The sequence below is a fragment of the Sceloporus undulatus genome, chromosome 2 (assembly GCF_019175285.1).
Source record: "Sceloporus undulatus isolate JIND9_A2432 ecotype Alabama chromosome 2, SceUnd_v1.1, whole genome shotgun sequence".
Classification (NCBI taxonomy): domain Eukaryota; kingdom Metazoa; phylum Chordata; class Lepidosauria; order Squamata; family Phrynosomatidae; genus Sceloporus; species Sceloporus undulatus.
The window spans coordinates 54,436,120-54,450,183 of record NC_056523.1 but is presented as its reverse complement, the minus strand read 5'-3'; the positions used below and the strand labels follow the sequence as shown (position 1 = coordinate 54,450,183).

The 14,064-nt window shown below is 40.9% G+C and overlaps 1 protein-coding gene across 1 annotated transcript in view; it reads right to left on the bottom strand.

Moving 5' to 3' along the window:
- Window positions 1–1,213: 1,213 nt before the first annotated feature.
- Window positions 1,214–14,064, bottom strand: part of ABTB1 (ankyrin repeat and BTB domain containing 1) — a 57,276-nt gene continuing 44,425 nt past the window's right edge. The window contains exons 10-11 of the mRNA XM_042447464.1: window positions 13,469–13,669; window positions 1,214–5,222 (exon numbers count right to left, since the gene is read on the bottom strand). Of these exons, the coding sequence (XP_042303398.1) occupies window positions 5,016–5,222; window positions 13,469–13,669 (408 nt within the window). The 3' untranslated portion in view covers window positions 1,214–5,015. The remainder of the gene's footprint in view (window positions 5,223–13,468; window positions 13,670–14,064) is intronic.

Genomic DNA, 14,064 nt, shown 5'->3' with positions numbered 1-14,064 from the left:
TTTATCCCAACTTTCAGTCCAAAGTTGGCTTATTAAGTAGTTGGCATCCATTTAAAATATGATATAAAATGCTGTGGGAGAAGCCAACCCATCACAAAGTTTCCTATGGGACAATGGGCAAATTGCTATCACAGGATGTATCTACATTTGCCAGAATACTCCAGGCTGCCCCCCCAATTTTCCCCTGTTCTCCTGCTGTTTTTTGGATTCCACAGCTAATGATGAGAAACTGTCGGCCCCTGCAGCCCCAACACTGCTGCTGAGGTCAGAACAAGGTGCCCAGTTATACTATTGATACTGAGTATCTCATTCTGACCCCAGAGAAACTTGCACCTACAGCTGCAGCAATGGGCAGCTCACAGGGAACACAAGTGACAAGGCAGCCACTGCTACAAAGAGAGCCAAAAACACACAGCAAAAAGTGAGTTATTTAAATGCTGCTTAGGGGGAGGAAGCTCCAAATCGGATGCAGGAGTTGTGAAGACAGCCCAGACCAGTTCAGGATTTTGGCCCGACATCATGTAAACAGGACACAATGAGCCTGAGGGGAACTTAAGGTAAGTCACCCATGTAGATAAGCTCACACTCCAGCCAAACTCATAATGCTGGGGTAAAGATAACATTTGATGAAACCTCTGTGCATTAGGAAAGAGCCCAAGCAAATGAGATAGGTATCAAAATATACAACTGCTAAAGAAAAAATAACATCTAATGCTATACTCACTTTCCATTATTAACACTTGACGATTTTAGGCCCATGTTTTCTTTGTGATAAAGCATTATGAATAGCTGATATACAGTATGTGAATATGCTTATTTGTATGCATGGGAACGGTAAATAGACAGACAGACAAACAAGAATAAGCAAGAGAGAGAGAGAATTACCATGATTTCTGGAGGGCTTTTCATGGGGGTTCTTAGCTTTGCCCTCCTCAATCACTGATTCCCCTACATGGAAAGTGACTATCTGAAGAAGAGAAGTCATTGTTCACATGGTGGTGTTTCCATGCAAGCAAAATCCCTGAATTTTACAGGTTTCTTTGTCACATGGAGAACTTCTGCATGCACAGGAGGTTCTCTTCAGATTTGTGTTCATGAATGTGTGGTAAGTCACACTTAGAGCTAAAGACACATACACAGACAAGAGCAAGACTGAAACCAGCCTTATAGCATTCGTTAATAGAAAGAACAAATGAGGCATGGCAAAGCCAGATCTAATGAAATAGACTCTTTATTGTCTCACACATGCTTATATATTAAGCTATTAAATATATTATTATACTGCCATTCTGAAAAGCTTTACATTCTCTTTAACAAATATCAAAGGGTGGTGCCAATGTAAACAAAATGGGACATAAATAATCAGAAGAAAGATCTTAAAATTGCTTTGCAATACGGTTACACCAAAAGGCAAGAAAAATATGTTCAATAAATATAGAATCCCATAATCTCCCTCCCCCCCGGGGTCCCCTCCCTGCATTTAAAGAATATGATTTTTGATGAAAGGCTGAGCAGTATTTGCTCACCTCATCTCCCCCATTTTGCAAAGGGAAATAAATTAAATGCTATCAGACAGTTGGAATGCTGGGACAATCACTGAGGATCTTGAACTCAAGAGGCGTAACTACTAAATGTAATCATGCTAGTCATCCATTCTGATTTTATCCAGCACACTGAACAATTTGAGCAAAGCTGTTACTGGGAAAGGCCAACCTGACTTTTTATTCCAGAAGTTAGTGACCTTTCCACTGGCAATAAAATTGTTTAAAAAATCAAAGAAAGAAAGAAAGTCCTTTCACTGGATGTAACCCAATATTGTATTTTATCAACATTTCATTAATTTCCTGTATTTATTTCACTTTGACTTTGCTGGACTCTTTTCGTCTTTGTGTTTATTTTTATTCCAGTAATTCAGTGGCAGAGTTATTCATATAAACAATAAAGATTTATAACCATTGGCTTGCTGAATTTAACAGATACTGTATCATGAAAAAATGTTTCAGATGGCTAAGAGGAAGACTGAGGAACAGAATCAAATCTCCAGCTCAACTCTTCCCCTTTTATTCATGGAACTTCCACTTCTAATAGAGATTATTTCTATTCTGACCAGGGGTGAGCAACCTGTACCATCCAGATGCTGTTGGACTGTAAATCCAATTAACTCTAGACAGTGTAGCCACTGCTGAAAACTATGAAAACTGTAGTCCAGCATCATCTGGAGGGCCATGCTGCCCACTTCTAGGCTGCCCAACCTAGGCTCTCCTTACTGCAGCATCAAACTTTGCTTTGAAATATGTCTTTGGTGAAACGCCTAAGAAGCTAACACATTGGTTGGGTCATTCGTTTACAGTTCCTGCATAATAGACCTAGTCAAATGATTCTGAAGTTGCATGTTCCTTTAAGAGGTTTGCCTTCTTTAGCACAAAATCAGCCTCCAAATTCTCCATCGTTTATCAAGGTAATGCATTTAATTTTGTAGCTCCAAACTGTTGCATGTTGCATAGATTTGTATGTGCTTGGGCCTGAGGGAGACTCATTTAGAAAATCAACATTGCTAAGGAATGCTCTGGTGTATTTCAGAGCAGAGGTGAAACATGACAAAATGCCTCAGCACCTCTGGGAGAACCCAAATGGAAACAATGTCATACGTACTTACATACAGATGATATTTGATCTTCTGGAGATATCCAGACCAAATTACTCAAGTTCTGTCACTATATCTCTCTGGTATTATGAACTGTTGACCTGTAAAATCTGAAACATACACATACCTCCCTCCTTCCATTTAATTTCAGCTTTTCCACAAAGCATTTAACAAAGATGTATGTCTAGCTTGGCAGACAGTACCTTCTGATGAGCACTAACTCCACTTTTGTGATTGCATAATGCTACCTAGATTCTAGTTATAATGAAAAGGGTTCTTGTCACAGCCATGAAATGGAAGAAACAAATTCTTAGCGTCACTTGTGAATACTTATTAGCACATGGAAAGTTGATGTTAATGAGTTAACCACATCTGCCAGGTTAATGTGTTCACTAAAGTTAATCTACTAAAGCAATTGATTTAACAACTAATAGTAGTATTACCAGAGGGACAATTTTATTCCAAAATGAATCTCATTTATTTCCCTTTAAAATTTGTATATTTAGGTACATAATTTTAGAGCGGCAATACAGTACAGACTTCCTGCATGATCTTGGCTAGTGTTAAATGTTTCCATGCTATACCACACCCCATCTCTCTCACATTCTTACCTCACCCAGGTAGAAGATGCCAAAATACTTTCTAACATGACATTCCTGTATTAAAAGTCCACCAACCCATGGCAGCCTTAAGGGACATCCCTTAGCAAATCTGGTATTTTACTAAATTCAAAGGAGAAATACTAGTCAAACTGGAATGGACATTATGCAGCCCAAACTGCTTCTCCATTCAGCCCTTCATTTAATTTTGATGTGAGCACTGGAGAGAAAGCACACAGCACACTCTGAGTGTGAGCTTTGGGGGGTGGGGGAGTATATTTAGCTCTGTCCACTTAGTTCCCACAGCTAATTTCCCCCAAACCCTCAACCAGTATGTAGCACATCTGTCCATCATGGTAATGCAAGCTACCAAAGGCCAATCTGAAGAGCTCATAACTAATGCTGGTTCGGTTGAGGATACTTCTATGTCCTTCCCCTGCTGCTTTGTATGAAGGTATTAATTACTCCTTAGGTGTTATTCACAGAGAAAAAGGATTGATATTGCACCTCCCACTATAGTTATCTTACCACTCTTGGCAACCATAAAAATTAGCTTGACATTGCCAGTTACAACTTCTGCTGTCAACAACTGATTATCATTATATGTTCACACTTGTGTATTAGCTCCATGCAGTCAGTACAACAAACAGCTAATGCTGTGATTAGCATAGTTGCATGGGGACTAAAGTGTCTATACCCCAATGGATACAAGCCAGAATTGTTTGGTTAATAAATTGTGCAACATACAGATCATGCCATGTTAAATGTATGTATATATTTAAAAATGATATAAAATGTTTAGACAGTGGGTAGTGAAAAACTAGAGTTAAGCAGCATGACAGTTCCTCCAAACTCCAATGGATATTAATATCTGCAAAGGACTAGTTTCTGCTTCAGGAGAAAAGATCCCATGTCCCATACACACATACTCCATGCCAATTTCAATTAAACCTTCAGATTCAGGGAAACCATAGAAATGCCACTACTGTACCTGGAATGGGATAGAAAAATGTATCTAAAGTTCTTGCTACATCTCCATGTTTAAATAAAGCCACAATAAAGGAGGAAGTGGCCAAGCATTTTACACCTCAGACACATTTTGAGCCATGCATCCTGGTACAGCACTGTACTTTAATAAGTACAACAGAAAATGTGAAATAAAAAGCAAAAATGTGAGTGAATGTGAGCTTCTGAAGAATAAAGTGTCTGAATTGCTGGGTTTTTGCTCTGCCCCTGTTGTGAAAGTCTGGAAGATAAGGCTGCAGGATGATTAAACACAGCCATTTATTTCTGCAAGGTAAGTAGCAGGAAAATCTAGTTACCACTGCACAAACACCACATCCTTGTAGCTCTGTAAAAGTGTCTATCTATCACCTTGCTTACCCTTCATAATATGGACCATGAAGAACAATCTGATTTCGTTCTAAACAGACATTGCCTTGAATTTACATTGCTTTAGTCTCCTTGCTGGAAGCTCTTGTGCCAATACTCCGCATATTGCACCAATTTTCAATTAACATCACCAGTCTATAATATTGCATGTATTAAATAATAAATTAATTAAATCAGGCTTTCAAGGTATCATTAACAATATTGTGTATAAACAGCAAAGATGTTAAACCTGAGCTGTGTTTGAGGAGATGATTCTTGGGAGAATAAAAGATACCACAGATATTGAAAAAGGGCAAAGAGAGGGAGAAAAAATGATGGGAGCACCGATAACTGAACTCTGAGTTGATTTTCTATTAAGTCACAGAAGAGATTGTCCCAGATTAGCATTCAAGGCCAATGCTGGCCAGAAGATTATCCAGAGCCTCCAGTTTTTGGTTAGCCTCTTCAATGGCACTGTATGTTTGTACATTGCTGGTTATGTGGAAACGGATGTCATCCACAAGAGGGATGGAGTCTGTCTCCTGCCGTTCTTCCACTGCCTCAGCATTCTCTTTCACTGCCACTGCAAACTCATCAAGCTCCACAAGCTAGAAAGGCAAGAGACATGGGCATAAAAAAACCAGAAAAATATGGGACAGCACCTTGCACAGTGTTTTTATTTGTATTTTCAAGCACCTGTAAAGGAAGAATTCTGATTCAATGCACACTATGCACCATACATATAAAAACTCTCCCTCCCTGCAAAGATGTGCACAATCAAACTATTATATTAAAATTTCAGAAGGAAGAATAAGACAAGTGCCATACTCTCTAAAGGGTCCTTCTTCCACAAGAAGTAATGTTTTGGCCATTAACCAATGATCAGAACAGATAAGGAAGAAGGCATCTGCTTCTTCACCATTCTCTCTTCCTTGTGAAAAACAGTCCAACTAAAAACATTTTTTCCAAAGCTCTCCATCATGTCCTCCAACTCACTTAGAAAAGACAACAGTACACTTACATCATATCCCTGAAACAAAGAAACAGATTTTTAACACCTTTTGGTTTGATATTTTAGGTAACCCACAAGACTATAACAAATTTCTCTCTCTCTCATGCTTCTAAATTCCAGTATCAATTAAAGTAAAGCAATTAAAGTAAAAGCTACTGCTGGTTACCTCTTGAGAGCCAGCGTGATTTCAGCACTGGATTACAACTCTGAAGGTCAGGGTTCAAATCCTTACTCAACCATGGAAACCCACTGGGTGATCTTGGGCAAGTCACACTTTCTCAGCCTCAGAGGAAGGCAAAGGCAAGCCCTCTCTGAACAAATCTTGCCAAGAAAACTCCACAATAGGTTCACCTTAGGGTTGCTGTAAGCACACAACAATAAAATTACCGCTTATAATCAGGACAACTAGGATATAACAAAAGGAGAACCTCCCAGAATTCTTAACAGTGGTGAGATTCAGAGGCAAGCCCTCATTTTTATTTAGAGAGTAGAGGAACAAAACTGAGAGCCAGTTCGGGGCCCATGACAAGCCAATGTAAACTGCTTGCACCTTTTGGATGGGGTGGGAAGGAAAAGAACTTTTGTGTAAGAGAAACTGTTAGAAATTTTTCTTCAGTGTGTTTTCTCAAACAGGAAAGATTTTCACACTTCTTCAAAAGTCTGTTAAGTAAAAAATCTTGCAGCTCATGTGGGAGTGCTAATTAGATCCATTTATAAAAATCAGCGAATTGACTAGGCTCCAAAATACTTAGTAGAAGCAATGTTGTGCCTGCCTCATGGATCTGTCCATACTACAGCTCGTAAAGTGTGAAATGAAACAGAAAGCGGGGAGTCCATTCTGCTCTGGGCAACTACTGGCCATTTAAAGCATAATTGGGAATTAACTTCTGCTCCAATTTAGTTAGAGTGATTTATATTGCTCCTTGCGTAAGGAACCATTTGGAAGAAAGCAGAATGCAACTGTGGCTTAAAATGGTCCATACAACAGAGTCAATATAGCTAGATATGCCTTGCAGTGATAATTTGGTGAATATTTCTTCATTGAAGCTTGCTTTGCAGTCATTTGTAAAGCAGTGGTATACTGAATTTGGTACTGTCTATATAAAAAAATAGAAGGTAGGTAGATGAAAAGCGCTTCTCAAATAGTGTAAACACACCTCAGGATTACTTCCTTCACATTTTACTTTGGCATCTGAAAAAAACATGTTGCTTATCTGTAGTGTTTTTTAAGTGGTCATCTATGAACTCATACTAGTAGGATATTCTGTGCATGTGCAGCACTATGATCAGAACCTAAACATAGCCCTCAGCATGATATGCTTGCAGACCCCTTCCCCAGTGCACATGTTCAGTGTTGTTGGTGCCCAAACCTCAGTCTCCTAGTTTTTTGTGGGTTTTTCAGGCTATGTGGCCATGTTCTAGAAGAATTTCTTCCTGACGTTTCGCTAGCATCTGTGGCTGGCATCTTCAGTGAATGCTTGCCTGGAAAAAGTGGGTGTATATATACTGTGTGAGCCTGGGAATGAAGGAGTGATTTGCCTGTGTATTGTTCTGTGCTGATGGCAGGCCTCAGGCTGGGAGGCTAATGCAAAAGAGGATTAGTGTCTGCAGGTTCTTGAACCTCTTGAAGAAAGCCCTGACCTGAGGAATGACAAACCAGGAGGTGTCTGTGAGGGGTAGAAAGTGAGCTATGATATCTGTCTATACAGACTTGGAGTGAGGGGAGGGAAAGACCCTCCTCTTCCAAGGCAGTCAAGCAGAAGAGTATTTGTGAGACAGAAAATGTGGATCCAAGCCAATTTGTGAGGCACAGGAGGCTCTGGAATCGCTGCTATTTTCTACAGTAAGAATAGTGGGTGGATGGTTTGCACAGTGGGCATTTTACACAGTGGGTATTTAGTGGGAGGGGTATTTCAGTCGAATCTTCCAAGTTGTGAGATGGAGGTTTTTGACATCTGAATGGAGAATTTAGCCGTCAGTCTGAGATTGGAGATCATGGCCTTGAGGAAGACATAAATGTCCTTTGTGACAACCAAAGCAGGTCAATGAATCCAAGCCTGCTGTGGCCATTAGGGCATGAGAAGAATGGTGTCTGTTACATTGCAACAGAGTTTAACTACCATCTGAGATATCAGTGGACAGGGTTGAAAAGTGTATGCCAGTGAACTGTTCCAATGGTACAGGAACACATCTCCTAGGGTGTGAGGTGTTGCTCTGTCCCTGGAGCAAGAGTAGGGACCCTGTACATTCATTGGTGAAACAAAGAGATCTAGTGATGGTCTGCCCCATTTATGGAAGCACATGTGAGCCATGGAATTCTTGAGGAACATGGAGGTTGATGGGCTGAATGAGCCCATGAGTATGTTGGAGATTCCCAGTAGGTGAATGGCCATTGGTCACATCCCTCGAGGAATATGCCAGTCCCAAAGTTGGGTGCATAGGTGTAGGAAGTGAAATGACCTGGTGCCTCCTTATTTGTTGATACCATAGTTCAGTTGTCTGAAACAATCACTATTGGTTTGCTGAGGTCCAGTGGTTTGAAGGCTCACAGTGCCTTGCATTTTACTGTCATTTCCAGCAGGCTTATGTGGGGCTGTGTTTCCTTCTTAGACCAGTAGCCCTTGACAGTAAGCGAACTGATGTGTGCCCCCAGTCAGAAATGGAGATATATGTTGTTAAGGTGAGGGTTAACTGATGGATGCTGAAGGACTTGCTTCTTTGGAGTTTGTGCAGAGTGGTACATGGAGGGAGAGAATGCCTGACATGTTGTGGTGGGTGCAGCTACACATGACAGTGGTACATTTTGGGATCAAATGCTCCCAGGAACTACCACTGGAGGGGTCTCATCACAAGTCATGCTTGGGTGATGGGCGTAGTTGACACCGTCAGCCCAAGGGGCACCTAGATGTCACTTCCTGTATAGCAGCGGTTCTCAACCTGTGGGTCATGACCCCTTTGGGGGTCCGACAACCTATTCACAGGGGTCGCATAAGACCATCGGAAAACGCATATTTCCAATGGTCTTAGGAACTGAGACCCATAATAATTTTATGGTTGGGGGTCACCACAACATGAAGAACTGTATTAAAGGGTTGTGGCATTACGAAGGTTGAGAACCACTGCTGTATAGAGAGAGGCCTCCGAGCAATGGTTCAGGAGAAAGAGACAAATCTATGTGCCCTGTTGTTTTGGAGCCCATAGAGGAGTCAAGTGGGGCTCCTATGTTCTGTTAGCATGTAAGTTGGTTCCATTAGTGATTTGCTGAGGTTTAAAGTGAAGCCCAGATTTGTGAGGGTAGTATATACAGTGCACCCTCATCTTATGCGGGGGATCCATTACGGGGACACACACACCCCTGCGTAAGGCAAATTTCACCTATAATCAAGCCCCATGGCAAAACATGGGGTCACTTTTCACCAGAATTTCTGCTAATTTGCCAATAGACATGCATTATAATTTGCCATGCTAAGAGAAAGGATGACTGTTGAATAGGCCTTGAAGCGTAGGACATCAAGTCTATGGCCCTCCTTGTCCTCTGCCTATAGCTACTCCTTGTGTTTGTCTTGACAAGGAATGAGTTGGGAAATGGATGGTCAGTTAAGAAATTGCAGCTTTCATCTTAGACCTTATAGAAGTCATCAAGACACTGAGAGGTAGGGGCAATCAATGATGGATTCTTTCAAGATTGCTTTGCAATATGGAGCAGAGATGGTAACATGGAGAGCACTAAGGATTTATCAGTTGTTTTCAAACCTGCTTGAAAACAGGCTCTGAAACGGATGGGAGCTGCTGGCGTAATTTGAAGGTCTAAATGTTTTGCCATTTGAAGGAGTTGGGTCTGTGAAGGAGTTAACCTCTTTGGCCTGGACTGAGGTGGTTTGAGTCATGGGAGGTTTTCACAATGGTGGTTTGACCTGAAGACAATGAGTCGTATGTGCTCTCCAAGGTAGACGCCCAAGTGGAGTAGGCAAGAGAACAGGACTGAGGTGGATCTTTGGTGACATGCTGAAAGTATGGGAAGATTATGGCTGTTGATTGAGTTGAGGGCACAGAGATGGAGGTTCCTGGGGGGCTAGACCAATACTAGAGTTGCACAGACACAATAGCACCGAATGAAGCAACCACGACCACTGAGTGAACAATGTCTGCATGGTCAGGGAAGGGGCAGAATCTAAGTTCCTTGAAATGGGAACAGGTTCCAAGCTGATAGGAGAGGTGGTTGAGCAGGACAACCATAAAAAGTAGCCCACAGATTGGATGTGTGTTGTTTCCTGGGGAGTGTGATCAATGAATGGAAGGTTTTGCTGGAAATATCATGTGCTCCAGTGAAGGGTGGGTGGGGAGTTGGTGAGGATGACCAATAGCTAAGTGTGACACTGTTTCCTCATCCAGAAAATGGCTTATCTGGATGACTGTACAGAGTTCTTGGATGTTCAAGTCGGTGTCAAAAACGTCTTCTTGATCTGGAGGGATTTCGGGCTGCTGGGGAAAAAAACATAAATCTGAGATGATAGCGGTTAGCATAGTATTCCTTTTTTGTGGGGAAGATATCTGAGAGAGATTGGCTGTCTCTCTCGCAGGAGAGATCTTTCAAGTGTTTGTCCTTCCTTTTCTTCTCGAGAATTCTGTGCTGGAGCTCAGGTGCCATCATTTGGACCTATACTGGCATGTCGAGGGCCTTGAATTAGAGATGGCCTCAATATTGAAGGAGAGGTGACAGACCAGCTTCCATGTTGGGATCAGTCCTGAAATATATAGAACCAATTCTGAGGGCTTATCTGTCATTTGTGCTGCAGCCACTGTAAGGGGGGGGGGGGGTCACTGACCTCAGACCCAGCAATTGGATGGTCTGCTCTAAGACATGGGCTTTGAGATGGCTGTTCAGTTGTGTAGAGCCTGCTTTGTAGACTTTGCACTGTTGTCACTTTCCTATTGTATGTCCCTCACCCACACAAAACAGGCAGTGAGTGTGATCATCAGTAACCAGGATTTTAGACCGACACACAACATTCACATTTTTAAAGGGGAGCCCAGAGGCCATACCGTATATACTCATCTATAATTCTAAAAATGTATGCTCAAAAATTGACCCCAAAATCCCAGGTCTACTTATTTATGGGTTACCATGGAAATGTGATTGCAGCTCTTTCAAATTTCCCCATGCGATGTGGAGAGAAGTTTAGCAAGAAAGAGCCAAGCAGAAAGAGTCCTGGGTGATTGATTGATATTGCTGTTTGTTTAAGAGTCCCACTCCTCCCTGGATGTCTGACTGAAACAAAAGCTGAAACAATGAAGAAAAGCCTCAATGAGAGCCTCTACTGCGATATGCACACATACACACACTGAAGGAGCTTTAAAGTTTTGCCCTCCACCTATCCACGGATCATGGCAAAATCCATAATTTTGGCCTCAAAACCTGACTTCAACTTATACATGAGGTCAAATTATACTTGAGTATATACAGTACTACAATTTTTGGGACAAAAGAGGGAAGTGAGTAAGAAGCTGTGAGGACAAAAGTTCCAAAACAGGCTGGTAATACTGTGGTAGTAAAAAAAACAACAAAAACTGATATGCGGGTATCACCAACACCAATCATGTGCACTGGGGAATGAGGGTGTGTCTGCAAACACAGCAGAGAGCTATGCTAGCTTCTGATGTCTGCTGCACATGTGCAGAATATCCCACTTATGTGGGTCACAGAAACTATCATGAAGAAGAATATCTGCATCTTGTTAAGTAAAGCATGCTAAGTCCCTGTTCTGGGGAAAAAGCTAATAATTAAAAGTAACTAGAATAGTCACAGATTGTCCACAAATGCTTCAGGTCACAGACTTGCCACAGCTAAGCGCACCATGTCATTAATAAAACAAATACAAGTGCAGATCCTGTATAAGCATAGAGTACATGGTTTCAGTTATACACAATCAAAAAATATGTTCTCTCTAGGCATTTTCTAGGTCCACCAGCTTGATTCTACAGTATGCTTCCACAGGAAGTTGACCAGAGACTTGCACACAGACCTAGAAATTCCTGGAGACAACACTTCTCTAAGCATTTCTATGTCCTCCAGTGTGACTCTATGGTCAACTTCCAGTGGAAGCATACCATAGACTCATGCTGGAAGAACTAGAAAATGCCTATAGAGAACACTTCATGGTTCATTTCAGGTTTTAAAAAATAGCATTGCAGATAATACACAAATTTTGTATGACATATTATCCTGCACATAATACAGGGTCTGGCTGTACTTAGTATTTATATTGTATATTTCAAATATTCAATATATTTCACACATTCTTCTAGCATAGCCATTCTACATCAAAATGGGATTCTTTCTCACATTACAGATTTTCAGGCAGGGAGGGTACTTACACCAGTAATATAGCTGTTCTCCACAATCACCTAGTGGTTTCATAGTCAAGATGAGAGTTCCTTAAACTCAGGTGTTAGCCATTACACTACAACAACTCTCAATTATACTGGTGTCACATGGTTATCACCATACTTTTAATGAAATTTGCTTTTCCAATGAAGTGGTATCCATACTTAAATCACACTGAGCAATCTCTTAATTTTGCAGATTTTCTTGGCATAATTAAAACTGGCCCGAATTACAAGGCTCCCAACTGACAAAGCACAACTAATTTTATAGAATGGTCATCAAAGATTTGAGTTAGGCACATAATCTTATTCAAAATCAGATTATTGAAACCCAAATACTGATTACTCTGAATGGCAACAGCTCTCTGGAAAAGGGAGTCAGTTTAGAGGTCTTTCATGCTACCTTCCTTAATTGACTATTGTAATTTGTTCTACGTTCCTTAATGGACTACTGTAATGCACTCTATTGTATGGGGCTGCCTTTGGAAACTGTTTGGAAACTCCAGCAGATCCAGAATGCTGCAGCCAGAATGCTGACCGAAGCCAGTTATAGGGAGCATATAACTCCCTTGTTGGAACAGCTTCACTGGCTACTGGTTCATCCGGAAGAAATCCCCCACATAAGGAAAGGTTCCACTGTATTTGTCATGCCTTTTAACTATATTTTACTGTAATTTTATATTGTTTTTAGATTATTTTAACTGTTTTAAATTTTATTATAATGGTGTTTTTTGTTTTGTTTTAAATCTGTGAGCTGCCTTGGTTGCTTTGGGGAGAAAGGCAGCATGTAAATGAAATAAATTCTTTTAACTGGAGATCAAATGGTGTTTCTTCTCACAAAAAATGCATTCTACCACTAATCTGTGAACAGAGTCCAGAAGCATGGTTGCTTTAAGAAGGAACTGTACCACCAGGATAATGTGAGAATCCCAGCACAAAGAAAGGTCTGTGACTCACAGATTTTATTTATTTGCTTATTTATTTCATTTTTATGCCGCCGTTTTCCTAGAAAGGTACACAAGATAGCTCGCAAATAAAAATATTTTAAAAGATCCTACTGCTCACTTCAAAGCTAACTCCATGTAATAATTCTACAGCCAAATCCTTTACCAATGAAGGGACAGATTGTGGGACAGCTTCACTCTCCACTATTCACTGCTATTCTGTAAACTGGGATAGAAAATGTGTACCCCTCCAGACACTGTTGAACTGCAACCTCAATCAGCCCTATCCGAAATAGCCAGTAATAATGGATCACAGGAGTTGCAGTCCAACATTATCTGGAGGGCTACATCTGTTTACCACTGTTGTAAGCACATTTTTGTACAGGGATCCGAATGCCTATTTCTTACAAGTAAGGGAAACTGTCTTATCCAGTTGAAAGTTCATAAGAAATATGGTAGCTGTTTTCTGGCTGACATATGCGCCCCACAGTGGGGCAAAGTTTCCTCCTGTTACCTTTTCAATGATCTTTGCCATGTATTCTGTGCACTGATCTTCCAGCCGGGTAAGCTGGAACAGCTTTGCAATCTTCCAGATGCTGACAACACTGTCCTCATCAAGAACTTGTGCCAAAGTTCTCCCACAAAGACGTTTCAGCCCAGGTAACAGATACATGTCTGCAACACAGAGCACCTCATAAGCGTTCTCAGGAGACAGCTGTTAGAAAGAAGGCACATCAGTCAGAATTGGAGCACTTCAATCATATTCAACATTTTGCCTAGAAACAAAATTACAACTCACTACCATCTCTTCTGTTAATTTTCTTTACTTATATTTGCACTCATGAGACTTGATATAAATAACTTTAAGAGTTATAACGTGTTAAACGTCTTCACCCATATAACTTTACACAGAGAAAAGCTAAACTGAGTAGACACAACCCAGCTTACCCTAATACCAGCAAAGACACTTATTTAAAAGATGGTCATATAAGCAAGGATCTGCAGTGCCATTCACCAACGACAGCTCTCTCTAGGGATGTAATATCTGAACCGTGCATAAACACCATCACTAAGAAGGTGGTCTCAACTGGCCTTGGGAATTAGAACAGG